Source organism: Mastomys coucha, unplaced genomic scaffold (assembly GCF_008632895.1).
Source record: "Mastomys coucha isolate ucsf_1 unplaced genomic scaffold, UCSF_Mcou_1 pScaffold17, whole genome shotgun sequence".
NCBI lineage: Eukaryota > Metazoa > Chordata > Mammalia > Rodentia > Muridae > Mastomys > Mastomys coucha.
Window position 1 is genome coordinate 23,282,052 of NW_022196899.1, and position 18,779 is coordinate 23,300,830.

The 18,779-nt window shown below is 40.0% G+C and overlaps 1 protein-coding gene across 7 annotated transcripts in view; it reads right to left on the reverse strand.

Annotated features, from left to right (window-relative positions):
• Window positions 1–6,724: 6,724 nt before the first annotated feature.
• Mynn (myoneurin) overlaps window positions 6,725–18,779 on the reverse strand; it is a 15,769-nt gene continuing 3,714 nt past the window's right edge. For 2 of the 7 annotated variants that reach the window (XM_031376522.1, XM_031376523.1), the window contains exons 3-9: window positions 18,061–18,138; window positions 16,774–17,567; window positions 15,634–15,793; window positions 13,314–13,492; window positions 12,315–12,398; window positions 11,263–11,349; window positions 6,725–8,643 (exon numbers count right to left, since the gene is read on the reverse strand). In XM_031376522.1, the coding sequence (XP_031232382.1) occupies window positions 8,381–8,643; window positions 11,263–11,349; window positions 12,315–12,398; window positions 13,314–13,492; window positions 15,634–15,793; window positions 16,774–17,567; window positions 18,061–18,138 (1,645 nt within the window). In that variant the 3' untranslated portion in view covers window positions 6,725–8,380. The remainder of the gene's footprint in view (window positions 8,644–11,262; window positions 11,350–12,314; window positions 12,399–13,313; window positions 13,493–15,633; window positions 15,794–16,773; window positions 17,568–18,060; window positions 18,139–18,779) is intronic. The other 5 variants (XM_031376528.1, XM_031376524.1, XM_031376527.1 and 2 more) reach the window with 3 other exon arrangements.

The following is an 18,779-nucleotide window of genomic DNA, read 5'->3' on the forward strand; positions in this document are numbered from 1 at the left end:
TGAGTATCTTGAGTTTATATATTCTTTCTGCGTCTGGCTCTTCTTCATCCAATACTGATGAGCGTCCCTCATGTTCAGCGTAGCTATAGTCTGCTTTTCAGTGCCCCCAGGCAGCATTCCATCCTACGCTGGGTTCTGGAAGGAGATGGCCTTTCAGGATCACACGTTCAAGCCCCTCAGCGATGCACTCTGCTTCCTCGGGTCTCTCTCCATCTACTCCTGTGTGCTACAGCAGGGCCCAACTGCTCCTATTTCTTCCAAGAAGAAGCGCTGAAGATGGCTGAAGCCTGTCTGAGCCTGCAGTGTGAGGTATGTGACCAACCTGCATGTGTACCTATCCTGGGCTCCTACCACCTGCGTCTCCATGGTAACACATGTCCACACTTAACTGTGGTAAGGCCAGCTTAGCGGACAACTACTGGTTCTGACAATGGTAGGGAAAGTTTGATGACACAATGTGACAGGCCATTTTTTACTGCTTCAGAGGCCACCAGAATGCTCAGATCCATTTATTCTGATGCCATTATATCATGTAGGCCCCTTCATACATTCGATTCCATCTGAGAAATAAAAGGAAGCACTCTTCCAAAAGATGAGCCTGAGAGGAGGCGGAGCTGCCACGTTTCTCCAGACTGACCCTTAGGTAGGTAGATGAGCCTGAGAGGAGGCGGAGCTGTGACGTTTCTCCAGACTTACCCTTAGGTAAGTTCTGTGGAGAACTCTTTTTCCTCTGGACGTCTTACACTGTATAAATATATAACATATGACTTGCATATCCCTCGTAGCAATCGTCTTTAAGAACCTGCTTAAATAAAGCTGATTATAGTCACAGGTCACATTATACTAATAATGCTTCAACTCTGAAAGCAAAATTAAGTGGCACACTTTTAAAATACCTGATGGTAGAGATGAAACTGCAATGGCTGAGAAACACTGAAGGCAATTCTATACACCCTTAGTCATGGGGTGACGCAAATTGAAACGACTTTGGGGACTGCACCTCACAGCAGTCAGAATAGGCAAGATCAGTAAAACAAATGGCAACTCACGTTGATGAGGATGTGGGATAAGGGGAACATGACTCATCGCTGGCTGGCGGAAGGGCACCCTTTTCACAAATACTATGAAATCAGTGTGATGGTTCCTCAGGAGGCTGCGGATATACCTCAAGACCAAGTAGTAACTTTGGGCATATACCCAAAGACTCTATATCCTACCATAGAGGCATTTACTCAACCTCGGACAATGAAAATACTGTACAGCTGTTAAACAAAATTATGAAATTCCCATGAGTTAGAAAAAAAAAACCCAAGTGAGTTAACTTAGACTTCTAGAAGACCAAACGGTATGTTTTATCTTACCAGTCATGACTGCTATTCTGGTCAACTTGACTACATCTGGTATTAACTAGAGCTTACACAGGTGGCCACACCCCTAAGGGGTTTTTCTTGATTGGTTCACTGAAGTCAGAAGTTCCACCTTAAATCTGGGTCACACCACCAAGTGGCAGCTCATATAAAGGACGAGGAAGAAAGTGATTTTGCTTTTTGCCTGCCTGCCTTCATTCTTGCTGGCAACTTCATTCCTTTACTGGTATTAGAGCCTACTTTTTTGGGATTCCAAGATAGCCATTATTGATCAAAGCTTATAAGCCACTCAAATAAATCCCCACCCCCCATCCCCCAACACACAAAGGCATTCTATCACTTGTTTTTCCGGAGAACCCTGACTAATACTATGTGGATGCTAGCTTTAAAGCCCTTGGTATATATGCTACAATCCACAGAACCAGAGGTTAGGTACCTAGTAGGGGACGAGTGGGGGAGGAGAGGATCTAAGGAAGAGGAAGAGAACACACTATTCAGAGAAAGGGGTAGAACGTGACTGAGGTAGAGGGCTAAACAGGAAGGGGTGAGGAGATGAACAAAAAGGGAGTATGGTGAGGGACAACCAACACTGGAGCCATTTGGAAACCCACTACTGTAGAAGCTTCTAAAATATATCTAAATAAATAAAATAAATAAAATAAATAAATAAATAAAATAAAATAAATAAAAGAAATCTAAATGCACTCCCCCCAATGTGGGTGAGACGAAGCTCCAGCTAGACATCTTCCACCACCAAGTGAAACCTCCACGGCCAGGACTGGGTCACATGTAATTCAGTGTTGTCCAAAGGGCCCCATGGAAACCCTCCAACAATTCAAGCTATTGCCAAAGACTATTGATTGCTCTCCACAAACTGATGGTAAGACCCTATTGGTAAAGACAACACATAACTCATGAAACCCAAAGAAGCCTGGCTGGTGCCTAACTAGAGGCTTTAAGGTCCTCTGCGCACTATGTGAGGAGAAAGGTGACCAACACAGGCAAAACCTTTGACCTCCACCAGTGGCCTGCCTGCACGGGATGGTAGTGAAATTGTGGCATAGAGTGAGGAGAAACCAATTACTCTGATTGAATTTAAGGCAGTTCTCATCTTTGTGGTCAAATGACCCTTACACAGGGGTTACCTAAGACCATCAAAAAACACAGATTATAATTCATAATAGTAGCAAAATTAAATGAAGTAGCAACAAAATAATTTTATAGTTGGGGGTCACCATAACCTGAGGAACTGTATTAAAGGATCACAGCATTAGTAAAGTTGTGAACCACTGATTTAAGACCCACTTCATAAGATGGAATTTATACCCGACACAGCTTGAGACTAGACAGGTCAATGGGCCCAGGGTAAGCCCAAATACTATGGTTCTGTTAAAGAAACATAGCAATAAAAGGATTTCTAGTAACACTCTACTACTGCCCATACATCAGTGTATCTTATATCACTCAGCCACCATCAGAGAAGCTGCTTCTTGAAGATGTTGGAAACTAACACTGAGACCCACAACTGGACAATATGAAGACAATGAGATTTTGGACCACAGTCCTAAATGGGATGTCTTCATCAAACCCACCTGTTAAGGCTCAGGGAGCCATGTAGAAGAGGACAGAGAGATTCTAAGAGCCAGAGGGGATGGAGGACTCCAAGGAAATAGTATCCTCCAGATACAACAGGACTGAGGGACATAAGTAAGAACTCAGAGGCTGCCCACGTGAAGGTCAGACAGGGTCCCAGTGGGGACAGAGGGAAGTCGGAACAGGCTCCCACCCCTAACCAGGGAACTATCTGCTACCGACATCTACTCATAAAGGAAAAATTAGTTTTTCCAGTTGAGTATAGCTGGATATGTTAGCCACACTTCGGGACAGGCCTCATGCTCTATGGCCAACACAGAAAGAACTCAATGGTTATTTTTGTAGAGTGTCTTAAATTGCTTTTTTGGGTCCTGTCTGTCCGTCTGTCTGGTCTTTTGCTGTATAGTTTGGTTTCACTTTGTGTGTGTGTTTTTGATTTTGCTTGTTTGTTTGTTTTTTAGAGAGAGGAGGTGGGGTCAGGAGTTGCATATAGGTGGGAGGAGTTGTGGGAAGGGAAAAGCATGACTAGAATACAATTATGGAAAAAAATATGCTCCTTTCCATAGTGCTGTATGAATCAGTGCCCCTGCGTCTTTGTGTTTACTGGTCTAAGATGTGATCCTTTGCTTAAAACACCAGCTTTCTCCAGTACTTCTGACTTTTCTCACTGACTTCCCGGCCAATTCCGAAGGGCCTTTTCCTTTACATCTTACTTAACATTGCAGCATTCCACGGCTCAAATTCTTGAGAATATGGCCAGCAGTATGCCTCAGAACTGCTTCTCTTCAGTAAGTCAGCTGAGGTCACCAGTGTGGAATCATGTTACGAACCTGGGTATCTACTTTCTGCACTTCAGCAATCAACCGTGGTAGGATGTGACCACATGGGCTATGAATGTGGCTGAGCAAATTCACTGTGCAAGTACTATTTCAGTAAGTCAGCATGGCTGCTGGGTTACACATTTCTGTTTCCTCATTCTCATTAGATAGTTTCTGCATTCGGCCTAGCTCCTCTTTTGTCAGTCACTTGATTTGTCTACCCAGGTGGACGACGGCCACCCACTACTCCTGACTGCTCACACTCCCTTTCTGGACTTGCTGTGAGACACCACTCAGCATTTCTGCTTATCCTACAGTTACTGATTTTGGCTTTCTCAGCTCCCTTCAAGTGGACAGTTATTTTTGTACATTTCCTGGGAGGCACTATGTTTATATGATAAATCCTTAAACACAGCAAATCTTTTGTCAATAAGCAGGGGCAGGGGTTAAAGAAGAAATCAATGCAGAGAGTGATGGTACATAGCTATAATCCCAGAACACAGGAGTCTGAGGCAGCAAGATTACTATGAATTCCATACTAACTTAGGCTATTTAATAAATTAAATCTCAACATGGTGATACATAATAAAACCTGTCTCAAGTCAAAAAGAAACAAAGAAACCAATGTCCTATTATCTCAACCTCATTGATATTCAAAATAGTGAGTGAAAATGCAGAATTAATCTTTTTATTTGGTGGTCTTTCTAACCCAATAAGATTAAAAATCTCCAGGTAAACAATAAAAAAAATTATATTCCAGAACTTCATTTTAAGTGCTTCTCAAAGACAGAGCAGCAAGCAATGTTTGGGAGACAGCAATGTTTGGTCCATGCTGCAATCAGCTGTAAGGCTTCTCTACCAAACATCTGCCCCAGCACATCTGCCTCAGTAAACTGAAGTGGGTATGGATATTCTTATTAAACTCTAATCTGACAGAAGTAAAGACATTACAACTATTAGCCCAGGATATTTTAAAAATTAGTGTAGAGAGTTAACTGCTTTGATATGCACCATTTCTGTAAGATTAAAATGTAAGGAAATGATAAACTACTGTTGCAAAAAATTGACAGATCTTCAATTTTGAAAAAGCTTCTAAAATTGTCCACTGAAATGATCCTATGGAATTAAGCATGAATACTATTTAACAGCAAAATTTATTTAACATATAATCTACAATTCCCTTTTTAAAAACTTTAAAAGCTCGCTCTAAAGTAAAATAATACAAATACAAAACAAAATTAGAAAATACTAAGATATTCAGCTTTTTAAAGAAAGAGTTTGAAAACCTTCTATAATACTTAAATAATTAAGAATCTTTGCTAAAACACAGCATCATAGCAAAATAGGTAAAGAACTTACCTCAATGATTCTTTGTGTTAGAATGATTCCCAAATACTCATAAAGTGTATGCACATTAGAATTAAGTAACAGCATAGTATTAAAAGAATGATGACATTCAGTCTTTGAGCTTTCTTCACAAACAATTCTGGAAGAGCAAATGACTAAACCAGTATCAAATTAAAATAATTTTAGATATGCAAGTAATACAAATTTTAAAAAGTCTGACCTATTCCAGATCCCACTTATATGAAATAATGCTGAAAGTAACAATTTAGAAGCTTTCAAATGCTAGTTAGCAAGTTTGGGTTTGTGTTGCTAGGTGTTGTATTGCTAGGGGTTGTGTTGCTAGGTGTTGTATTGCTAGGGGCTGTGTTGCTAGGGGTTGTGTTGCTAGGGGTTGTGTTGTTAGGGGTCGTGTTGTTAGGGGTCGTGTTGCTAGGGGCTGTGTTGCTAAGAGCTGTGTTGCTAGGGGCTGTGTTGCTAGGGGTCGTGTTTCAAGGGGCTTTGTTGTTAGGGGTTGTGTTGCTAGGGGCTGTGTTGCTAGGGGTTGTGTTACTAGGGGTTGTGTTACTAGGGGTCGTGTTGCTAGGGGCTGTGTTGTTAGGGGTTGTGTTGCTAGGAGCTGTGTTGCTAGGGGCTGTGTTGCTAGGAGCTATGTTGCTATGGGTTGTGTTGTTAGGGGTTGTGTTGCGAGGGGCTTTGTTGTTAGGGGTTGTGTTGCTAGGGGCTGTGTTGCTAGGGGTTGTGTTACTAGGGGTCGTGTTGCTAGGAGCTGTGTTGCTAGGGTTTGTGTTGCTAGGGGTCGTGTTGCTATGGGTTGTATTGTTAGGGGTTGTGTTGCTAGGGTCTGTGTTGCTAGGAGCTGTGTTGTTAGGAGTTGTGTTGCTAGGGGCTGTGTTGTTAGGGGTTGTGTTGCTAGGAGCTGTGTTGCTAGGGGCTGTGTTGCTAGGGGTTGTGTTGTTAGGGGTTGTGTTGCGAGGGGCTTTGTTGTTAGGGGTTGTGTTGCTAGGGGCGTTGTGTTGCTAGGGGCTGTGTTGCTTGGGGTTGTGTTACTAGGGGTTGTGTTGCTATGGGCTGTATTGCTAGGAGCTGTGTTGCTAGGGGCTGTGTTACTAGAGGTTTGTTGCTAGGAGTTGTGTTGTTAGGGGTTGTGTTGCTAGGGGCTGTGTTGTTAGGGGTTGTGTTGCTAGGGGCTGTGTTGCTAGGGGCTGTGTTGCACACTCAGAGAACATGGGAGGAGGATGTGGAGTACAGAGCCACTTTGGTTACACAGAAGTCCCAGGCCAGTCTGGACTGGGGAGTGAAACCAGCACAGAATTGAAAAGGGATAAACAAACAAGACTATCATTACATTCGAGGAAACTGCGCAGCTTTTATCCTCATATAGGACAGACATCATGATAGTTGCTTTTGGAATCTTGTTTAATCTTCTTGCCTTAACTTTTCAGAATGTTTTGATTATAGGTATGTGCATGCCCAACTAACTACAGCATTTAAAAAAAATGTTCATTATATGCTTGGATTAATGAAGCAGTTTTTTAAACATAACCCCTCCACTTTGCAAACTTGTTAAAAAGGGTTGAGTCTTAATTTTTTTCAGTTTTGTTATATTCCAGTAAATTTTTATTGATCTTAAACCAAAAAAGATTAGCTGAACATTTTATACCTTACAAATTTTATTCAAACTCAGTATGTTCAGTTAACACACACACAGATTTCTTAGCTAAATAATAAAATAAGTTTATTATACAAAGGTGGTACTTCATACGCTCCAGTTAAATCAGTCTCACTGGTCGTAATTTTCTGTGAAAATGCTATAGCTCTAAGAAGTGGGAAGACACCTGCAGTTTGTAACAACTGAGTGTTCTAGTATGTCTTCTTAGTTGTGTGATTTGGACCCAAACGGAGAATAAGAATACAGTGTAAGTGAACACCGTGAGTCTGCTCCAGTGCAGCTGAAGTCCTGGAAACAAGTGAGACCTAACTAATTGATGGCAGAGATGGGGAACAGTCACCAGGACTTACAGCAACAGGAACTGACTGGGAAACTGCAACTTACCCTGCAAAGTGAAATCAATTAGTATGCAGAACAGTGAGAGAGAGCAGGCCTGGGGGTGGGGCAATGCTGAGCTCTCTACACCCAGCCTGGATGGAAAGGACCACTATAAAGCTACAGCTAACAACCAAAAGTTGCAGTTTAATTTATAAAATTGAGAAACCCATGTTTATAGAGAACTCAAATATAAAATGGTAAACAAACAGATAATCCAAAAGTATAGCTTATAACTGAAGTTAGGATATTAATTCTAGTTGTGTGTATGTGTGTTGCCTTAGGCATAAACTCAAGTTTCTTGATTTTTCTAAGTAATATATCAAATTTAGAAGCCAGGTGATTTCTAGTACGTATTTTATATCTAGAAAATTCTTTTTAGAACATTTATTTTAAAAAGTGCATAACTGATACAAGATAGGCTTATCAAAATTTTTCAAAACTTGTTATATATTCACTTCCAATAATCTACAAATCTAATAAAATATAAAATGAATCAAATTCCAAAACTGTCTTCTGACCACTTAAAAACACCAAATGTCTATTTAAAAAAATATAGTTTCAACTCAAACAAAAATTGATCTGAGTACTGGTTTTCTCCAGAATACTGAATTCACTCTAAATGAACAAAAATTTACACACATTTTCTGGGTTTTAAGAGAAATACTTCGTTTGGCTTCATTAGAAAAGTTACCTCTAAAGGAATATATTAATAAATAGCACAATTCTTCCTTAGTATCTAAATTTTCATAGACATAAACATGAACTTGAATTCCTCCGACAGTTCCATACTGGTCCACAGGGCTTACAAACAGAAACACTTTGAAGTTGATATTACTGTAGACTTTGTTTAAACACCGAGGAGAGAACAACAACAAAAAAAATCCCAGGCCAGATTCTACCTAAGGAACAAACAAGTCTACAATGCAAAATGAAGATGGAATTAAGGCAGCTTTAAGAGTGTCTAAAACCTACCCACCCAAAACAGTGCTAGTGTGCTGGAAGCCGCTCCTTCACAGGCTGGTTGTCTACAATAAAAGCCAAAAACCAAAACAAGCACTGACTGATGCAGTATCGGGTGCTTTTACTTCCGTGAGTAAAAACTAACAGTCACACAGTTCAAATGAGTGGGGGTATATATGAATATGCACCTTACCAGACATGTTTATGCTTACTGCCAAGGATGCCCTAGCAACTCCATGTCCTCAAAGTCAATATAACTGTTGTAAAAAAATCAACTGTGGTTCCGAATATCCATTCACGGATGACCTCAGCAGTGTGTCTGATGTAGGAGACTGACTATCCGTGACAGGTAGAAGCATGTGGTGGTCCTCAGTTCCAAGTGGAAGTGCTAAGGGCAGAGTCATATCAGAAGGCTTCACATCTAGTGTTTCTGACAAAGGACTTCTCTGTATGGAGTCTTGTTCACTTACAGCATGGTCATCTACACTGCAATCTGGAGTTTTATCTGTACCTGAAACAGAAGGTAAAGTATACTACTGCCTTTAACATTGCAAAACCAAACAACTGTCTGAGGTACACTAATCCACTTACAGGTCCTAAAAGACAACACAACACTCAGCCTCCACACCCACGTGCGACCTGGACCTGTCTCTCTCTCTCCAATGCGCCATAATGAAGTTTGCATTGATATTATAGCATGTATCAGGAACAGGGTCAAGCACACAGAAAAGTACATAAATAAGTCTAAAAATTCTAAGCCCAGGTGAACTTTTCTCCTCTCCCTCATTACACAGTTGGTAAATTTCACCCTCCTCCCCGAGGCAGCCATTCCTCTCAGCCTTGTTTGACTCTACTCAGTCATGCCTCCACTCAACTAGGCTGTAAATTCCTTGACAGTGAATGCTAAGTTAAACTTCTCTGATTTCTTTCTAAGTGCAGAAGTAACAAAGTAAATAATTCTTTGTACACTGATTAATGAGTTAATAAATCTTTGTACATGATTATTTTAATGAGGAGTGCGCACTAGCCAGTGGCTTCAGGTTTGCAGTACTTAATCAGTTAAATCCAGAAGTGAAAGATGCTGCTCTCCTAGAGAAATTACCACACTGACTAGAGACGTTCTTTGCCTTCACTGCACTACTGGCTGGAACATGTTGTTGCCACCCCAAAATGCTGACAGGCCTTCAGCAGCCTCATTAAATAGCTAACAGTGCGTGCTTTGCTTCCACTAACTCTCAATTCTCTGTACTCTGCAGTTTAATCAGTCAGGAAACAACCTGAGCTGTCTTGTCTTTGAGACTCACCCAAATGCCCTCTGCTTGCAATGACCTCGTCCTGCCCGTTTCCACCCCCTGAACTCGTCTCTCTTCAATTTCTGTAAAAATAAGTCTTTTCTGTCCCAACAGCCCTCCTCCCTTTTAGATACTGTCATTATAGAGCCCAAGCTGGCTTTGCACTTGCCACCAATCCGCTTTCCCTCAGCACCCTGAGTGCTGGGACTACAGGCATGTGCTACCACGTCCAAGTGAACTGAAGACCATTCTAATGGTTCAGAAGAAGTATCTTCTTTAGCACGTCTGTATTTACGATGTTCTACAGCTTCAATATAGTTAGATCTCTGACATTACATCCAGGTAGTAAGCTCTTAGAGAACCAGGACTATAACTGTACCGTGTTCAACTTCATATGCCCTGCAGCTATGTGTATCCCATAGGTATTAAATGGACTATGAAGAGACTCACTGCAGTTTTCAGATGGTTTCTACCATAGTCCTTACAATTAAACTTATTATTATTATATACATAAAATGAAGTTTAATATATACATATGTATATGCATATTAAAAAATGTTTGGTGCTGGATACTGTGCCCAGAGCTTCATGCGTGCTGGGTGAGCATTCTACCATACCTGCTGATTCTCATCTTCATACTTGTGATACCTTTCATCTTGGCAGAATGTCATAAGCACAGTACATAAAGTATCCATTTCAAGCAACAAGCCTAAACGTTTGCAGTCTGGCTTCCTATACTGACAGCATGCTGAGCTACCAGGGCCCTATCTCCTTCCACGTTTTGGTATTCATGAGAGCTCTTTTCTTCCTAACTACAGTAGTTATCCTAAAGCCCAGACTGCTTTACAGACAATAATGAAACTGCTTGCTTATGATGTCTTTTTGAAACTACTCAAAAGTCACGCTTTTTATTTTTACTTATATAGCTCAACCTGAACAACAACTGTCTTTCTTGTCTCCTAAGTTACAGAATTACAGGTGTGTGGTATGTGCCACCATGCTTTGTGGCAAGTCAGATTTTTTTAAAGGAGGAAATAGTTAAAGTACTTTACTATTATTATTATTTTATATGTATGAGTGCTTTACTGCATGTGTGCCTGGTGCCAGGGGCTGGTAGAGGACACTGGAACCCCTGGAACTAGAGCTACAGACAGCTGTGAGCTGCCATGTAGGTGCTGAGACTCTAACCCAGGTCCTCTGGAAGGGTAGCTAGTGCTCTTAAAGGCTGAGCCATCTTTCCAGCCCCTGAATATTTTAAATTTATTTTATTTTAATTTTTATTTCTTTATGAAGTTTAATATTTCAAAAACAGTGGAAAGAGGAATATTCTGTAAATTATAAAGCTACTTTCTTTATATGTATATATGTAAGTTTTTGTTACTGTTTTCTAAAATTGCTTCATGTTTTTCATTTGCCTGCTTGTTTGTTTGTTTATTTGTATGTATATGTCTGTGTGTATATGTGTGTTAGAGGACAACTCTTAGGGAACTGTTCTTTTCTGGTAGCCGTGAGATCTGGGAATAGAATTTAGGTTGTCACGCCTGAGCACACAGGCTTCTAGCCCTGTTTTGTTGGGGATTATTTTGGTTTGTGTTTTGAGACAGGGCTTCATTATTTTGGCTCAAGCTTGCCTGCAACTCACTCTGTAGCCATGCTGGCTTTGAGTTTGAGATCTTCCTGTGACAGCTTCCTGGGTGTTGAGATTATAAGCATGCACCACTCTAGCTCCCTCTATCTACTTTTACATATGGATCTAATTTACACTGTTGAAATGTGTAGATCAACATGCTAAGGACCAGCACCAACAGAGAAGTACATGTTTAAGCATGTGCACTTACCAGAGTGGACCTTTGTTTTATGCTTTTTTAAGTTTTTAATGTCTGTGTAAGAATTTCCACATAATTCACAGATAAATGGTCGTTCTCCTAAAAAACAAGGCAACAACTTTAAAAACTTAGTATTTAAAAGATTGCTAGCTGATACAAAACTATCAAATATTGATAAAAATAAAGCAAAAATTCTTGTAATCAGTTATGATTGTGAGAGGAGAAACCCTATACACATACGTATGCTTTTACTTTATAAGAAATATAACCCAATTTGGGGTGAAATTAAGCACTTTCATTATCTGAAATTCTCAGAAATAATCTACTCTTATACCTCACAAATGAGGAAATCTTCTAAGAAATTCTGACAACATTCTATAATACAATTATTTTCAAATATGTACTGTTCAGGCTGGGGATCTAACTCAGCAGTAGACTGCATGTCTACCATCATAAAACTCTTAAGTTTGCTCTATGGGGCCAGGTGATGTGTTACACCAAAAACCAAGAAACATGAGGATACAGGAGCTGGCAATGAGTTTAACAAGCCTTTTCTAGTATTCATATCATGCTGGATAAGAATTATGAAGATAGATTTTTTTTTAAAAAATGTGAAGTTTATTTAAAAGATAGCAGTTTCCCTTTAAATTTAACTTCAAGATTTTCTTCTTACTATTTACATATTACACGTTATAACCAACATGTTGATAACAAAATCCATTTCTAAAACTTATATGTAAGAACCCTACTTTATAATTCTGATGATTCCTTGTTTGACATATCTATTCAATTTAATGCAAATGTTTTTGTTTGGAAATGATGAATATCCGGCATATTCCTTAGAAAATCTAAACAAATTTAAATTATACATTAAACAACTAAAATAATAATAATAATAATAAAAAGAACTGAACAAATAAAAAGCTGATTATTTAAACATTAAAAACTTATCATCACTAAGTTATACTAGATACTAGATATTCCACAATGGTTTCAAAGCCAAGGTTTATGTACAAAGGAATTAAGAGAGAACAAAAAACGATGCGTTCTCCCTAAACACAGACCTGTATGGGATCGAAAGTGTTTGTTGAGCTCTCCTGAGGAAATAAAACTTTTCCCACAAATACCACATATGTATGGTTTTTCACCTAGATGGAAAATAAAAGATAGCGAAGTGGTGTACTATACCAATATAATATTTATCAATTACAAGAGATCTAAATTAAGCTTTTAAAATTATCATCTATATGAAAGCCTTCCTATGACGTATCTTAGAGGCATCCAAAATAATGAACTATTAATTTATTCTACCTATCTAGATCGGTACTTTCCACAGACTAAAACATCATTTCTGCATTTCTTCTTTCCTAGAAGAGAAGACCTGGGTGTAAACAATTTGATTCTTATGATTAAGAACATGTCAAATTCAAGTGACATTTCAAATCTTGCTATCTACTTTATTATTCTAGGAGAATAAAAACATTTAAGGAAGATCATAGTCAACAGCCCACCATCCAAAATAGGCTCTGAATATTCTAGGAGAATAAAAACATTTAAGGAAGATCATAGTCAACAGCCCACCATCCAAAATAGGCTCTGACCAGTACACTTTGTTTTCAAAACTTGTAATTTGCATCTGACATACCTGTCTGAGTTCCAGATCTTGGAATGTTTATGTAAAAGAGGTTCAAGTCACAAGACAGGTTTCTTGCCTAAGCCACCTCCCGCATAACTCCCCTTTCACATCCTTACACACAGGAGATTCTCAAAAAAGGCTAACTAGGTTTTCTTTAGTCATAAAAACATGGCTCAATTTGATTTATATATTTTCAGAATTCTCTTACTTTAACAAGTATAAGCTAATGATAAAATTTTCACCTACCTTGTATTATTCTAGCAAATGTCAGAGTCTTAATCTAATGGTTATGTGAAAATCATGAACATAGTTTCAAAACGACCAATATAGATATCTAAAAAGTCTACAGTCTACTTTTGAAAAGGTCCAATTCCCACTTCTCTTAATTACAACGTTGTTTTAAGCAGTCTCAGCAGTAAACTCTTACCTGTGTGTTTCCGAGAATGAGTGATAAGAGAACTAGAGACAGCAAATGCCTTTCCACAGGTGTCACACACATAAGGCTTTTCCCCAGTGTGCCTGCGGACATGATAGGTCAGTGTGCTGGCCTGGGCAAATCTCTGCCCACATCTATCACAAACATATGGCTTTTCTCCACTGTGTTTCCTGTTAGTAGATATAAGCAACAGCAGAAAATCAAGCAATCCAGAGGCCATGTATACACAAAGTACTTCTTATATAAAATGCTGTCTCTCATGTAGCATTTTACTTCATCTCAACAGGAGAAGCCAAGTGCCAGTGGTTTGGTCCCCAGCTAGAGGAAGTATTAGGGGGTGGAAACTTTAGGAAGCTTGGCCTGACCTGCTTCTAACTAGGCCTCACATCCTAAAGAAGTAGGTCAGTCTGTACCTTTGTCTCCAGACCCTCCTCAACCTCTGCTTCTTGACTGCCACAGGATGAGCAGTGGATTCCACCACATCCTCTCTGTCATATTTCTTTGCCTCATCAAAGGCCCAGAAGCTATAAGGCCAGGAAGAGCACAGACTGAAGCCCCTAGAGCTGCCTGCCAACACGGGCCTTCCTTCTTAGGATAAATGCCTCAGAGCGACAGCTGGGGACACGGAAAAAAGAAGAGTGCCAGGGATGTGTTCACTGTGACTGTCTCTCACAATGTGGTTCAGACACTTTAGAACCGATGTTTACAAGGAACTAGAGCAAGTTTAGAAATGCAGGTTACAGACGTCCTAGAAGACTCTAGCAGAGCTTAGTGGGCCATTCAGAAGACCATCATTCTGACAGAAATGTGCATAGTAGCCAGAAGTAGTAATGATGGGAAAATGTCAATAATCCCAACAGTCATGGTGCTGATGCATGAATATTGAAAGTTTGAAGTAAACTATACAACTGTTAGAAAGGGGAGATAGGGAGGGAGGGAGACAGAACAAACTGTGTCAGTAAAGACAGTGCTCATGAGTTCTAGAAGGAAATAATGCCACTAGGAACTGAACTTGAGAACAATTTCGCATTCTGGCAAATACCCTGTGTACATTTTATCCAGGCCCCAAGGCTCTGAGCTGAGTTTAAAGACTTAATTATTCCAGTGGAAGAAATTTCACCGCTGTATAGTACATTGATGTCACTAGTATTAATGACTACTTTTAACTAGATTTACAGTGAGCAAAAACAAAGTAGAAATTTTTGAAGAACCTAGAGGTTTGTCTTGAAAAGAAGTACAAGTAAAGTTGGGAAGAAGTAGAGGTAGAAGATTTTGGGTTTGCAACCAGCCTGGGTTATACAGCAAGACCCTGTCTCAAACAAACAAAATATTAGAAAACTAGCCAAATCCTAGTTATCAAAAGTGATAGGGTGTGAACATGTAAATTCATTTGGCTTGAGAACCTATTAAGCTTCTTGCCCACATATACTGTTTCCATGTGCTTTGTCCAAGGTCAGCCACATATCACTCAGAGTCTACTGTAGCCATAGTTCATGGGAAATGGCTACTACTTCCCTGAGAGACTGCGGTAGAGCTATCTATCACAGCAATCAGGAAGAAGAGGCAGAGGAGGAGCATGCTGGGAAGGCTGGGGCAAGAGGCAACAATGAGAGTCTAGGGAATCAGTTCTCTAACCAGGTCTCAATACCTAAAATATCACCTCCTCTAATTCTCTGACTAAGTCAGAGCTACTACCCCACAATCACCTTTGAACACTGTTACACTGGGGACTATGCCTTCCACAAATGGGCATTTGGGAGGTATCTCAGATTCAAACTATATTCTACCTATGTTCAAGCACACGTCACATGTGAATGCACTCAGCCACCTCTAAGATTCTCCAGTCTGCGTAGCTTCAGGACCTCTCAAATGTCTAGGTCTAAGCTGGGCCTTTAACCCCAGAACTCCAAAGGCAGAGGCAGGTGGGTCTCTCTCTGAGTTCAAGACTAGACTGGTCTACAGAGCCACTTCTAGGACAGCCAGGGTTACACAGAGAAATTCTGTCTCAAAACACCAAAAACAAAAGTCCAGGTCTAAAGTCTCAGAGATCTGGGCAAGCCTTATAAAAGTCAAAACAGAGTTTACACAAATTCCATGGTACGATTTGCATTCTAAAGGAGAGGGATGAAAATGCAAGGAAGAAGAGAGCCAGATGGAAGCCTGGTGGACAAGCATCAACCCCTCTTGCCCCACGATCAGCACAATGTCATGTGAGGCTGGCCCTGTGTGCTGTGTGCTCATACAAAATGCACTACTCATTAGATTGTAATAATTAACTAACATAAAGGTCAAATGGCTCATTTTCTTTTACCTTGCATGAATCTTGAGATTGCTAGAAGTTGCAAACTGTAAATTGCACACATCACATTTATAGGGTTTTTCCTCACCATGATGCATGCGACTATGGAAGACCAGCTGGCATTTCTGAGCAAATCCTTTATCACACAGTTCACATTTATATGGCCTTTCCCCTAAAAGAACAATAACATTTGTATTAGGAAGATATTAGGAACAATGATATTATATTAGGAAAAAAAAACCTGTTTTACTTGCTAAAGTCAAACTTTTAAGGCTTTTAAGAGTGCCAGCGGTACTTGTTTTTATTTTCAGAAAATGGTATAACTTCTAAGTAACAAAAGCAAATGGGATGTCTTTTAAGACTACAGAAAACACTAGAAGCAAATAAATTAATCATAACAGTGAAAGGTGATCAGCAAGAAGAATGTATAAAATACAAACTTAAGTGTACCAATGGACACTCAAACTTTGCCAGCAGAAAGTCATGCAAATCAGAGGTACAGGAAAGCTGAGAAAGAATGATCTTCAAAAACCAATGAAATCTAGGAACATGTAATGGGAAGTGGTGGTAATATGTGAAAATTGGCCTGAGTTTTAGTATTTAATTCTGTTAAACATTTAAAAAACTAGAAGCAAGCCAGGCATAATGCCACAGCTCCAGAATCCTAACTACTCTGGAGGCTGAGGCAAGGAGAGTGCCTCAGAATAAAAAGTCATACTGGAGAGGGGGAAGGGCTAGCTTAGTGGTAGGGTGCTTACACAGCATGTTCAAGGCCCTAGGTTCAATCCCCAGCAGGGGCTGGGGTTAGGACCAAGTTATGCTTACTATGAGAGAAAATGGTGTAAGGACCTGATGCACTAGAACTCAAAATGTCAATTATAACAAAGAGCTATTAAATACTTGGTTACAATCACAAATAAAATTTTAAGATTCTAATGTTAAAACCTTGTACAGATAAAAGAATATGGCAAACTTTGTTCGTAAGCCATGGATGTTATATGCTAATGTCATCTGAATGGGTTGAAGATACAACTTAGTAGTACAATGTGTGCTCACATTCCCAGTGCCAAAACAGAAAACACAAACAGCACTAACCCAGCCCACTAACCCAGCAGGAATACAAACAGCGCACCTTCCCCCAAGCAGCCTTACCTGTGTGGGTCCTCACGTGCGTCTTTAGCTGGTTGCACTGGGTAAACGCCTTTCCGCACAAGTGGCAGACGTAGGGCTTGACCCCTTTGTGTATTCTCATGTGCCTTCGCAGGCTGCTGGCTTCGGAAAATGCCTTTCCACACGTGTTACACATTGGCTTGGCCTTGGAATACCTTGGATCCAGTTCTTCCCCTGCGTTCTCCAACTCATACGGACTCTTTATACTGGCTATGTTAGACATGGAGTGTTCTTTCAGGGCACAATGTGACTGTGATTTTCGACGTTTCCGTTTGACTGTAACAGTTTGCACAATATCTTGTGCTGGAAAAGTATTTTCCACAACTGAGGTCAACTCAAGTTCTGAGTTGTCATTTCCTTGAATGACTTGCTCTACTACAGGTGAGGACAACTTACTCGTATCTAGGAATAATTCAACAGATGCGCTCTCTAAAACATCACTGGGGTATTGCACCACTTTATTCTGCCCTGGTTTCTGGGAATTGAGAGCCTTTTTCTTCTTTTTACTTTGAGACGACTTCTTTGTCAATGCCCGCTGTTTAGGGCTTGCCTGAATGGAGTCTGTGGAGACTGCTGATTTCTCGCGATTGTTATAATCTCGCAGAGTAAGAAGGCAGGTCTGCTGATTCAATTCGATGTTTCCAGTAATACTAGAGATTTCTGTAGAAGAGGGACTAGCAATGAAAGCGAAATCCTCCATCTTTATTTTACATTTAGTTACTACCTCTTCTACTTTGAGATAGTCAGCGGCCTGATGGATTTCTTTAACATTCCAACTGAAAGGAAACAGGACTAAATGACAATATTCTGATCAAAAAAATAAAAAAACAAAACAGAAACAGCTGTACCTACTCAAATGTCTCTTAAAGATCTAATAAAGCAGAATGCTGGACATTTTAAAACTAACAAATTTATAAAATGTAACTCAGAATGTTTGAGCAGGCATCTCCAATTTTATGATACTGAAAAGATGAAAAGACTGTAGAGTAACAAAATATTTTTTGTTACAAAATGTATTACCTGCCTGCTTAGAAAACAATAACAAACAAACAAATGATAGACACTTGAATTTCAAAATAACTATTGAGTGGTCAGGAAGCTAGCTCACCAGGGAAAGCCATTAGCTATGAAAACCTAAGACCCAAGGGACCCACTGGAGAGGCAATGTGACTGTGTGTACATCTGATTCCAGCACTCTCCTGAAGATGTGAGACAAGAGACAGGTCAGCTAGCCAAGAGAGCCATACAGCAGTAGAAACAAGACCCCACCTCAACAAGGTGAAGAGAGAAGCGAGTCTCCCAAACTGGTCTCTGAACTCCACATGCATGCAGGACACATGTGTGCATCTGCATTAGAAAATACACACATTTGTTTTATTTCTGTTGAGACAGGGTATCATTTTATAGCTTTGACTAACCTGAAACTTACCATGTAGACCAGGCTGGACTCAAACTCATAGGGTTCACCCGACTTTCCCTCATGAGCCCTGGGATTAAAGACATGCCCTGCTAATTTTTCTTTCTTTAAACGTTGTTTGCAAATGTTGTTGACCTACCCATTCCCTCTGAGGCTTCTTCAGAAGCCAATCAACTTTTCAGGATTGGCAACAGAAAGAGTTCAATGAAAACTGTTTCCTAATCTTCTCTTCTGCTCTGGGAGGTACCTTTAACTAGGTTTCTCAGGCTTTGCTGTGAATATGAATCATGGAGGGGTCTTGTTAATAAAAATTGAAATTTAGCCACCTATGAGAAAGTGCCAGAGAGCCTGCAACTGTTATGCACTCTCTACTAAGAAAGGTGTTCCAGTATGTTCAAATCAATTGAAGATTTTTTTTTTCACAAATAGTGGAGAAAGAGACCAGGTGGAAGGCAGGTGGCTTGTGCCTACAATCAAGCACCTTGAGGACTGTATTGAGTCCATCCTCAGCCACACAGTGAGTTTCTGCTCAAACCCACACAGTGAGATCTTGTCTCAAAAAAAAAACTAA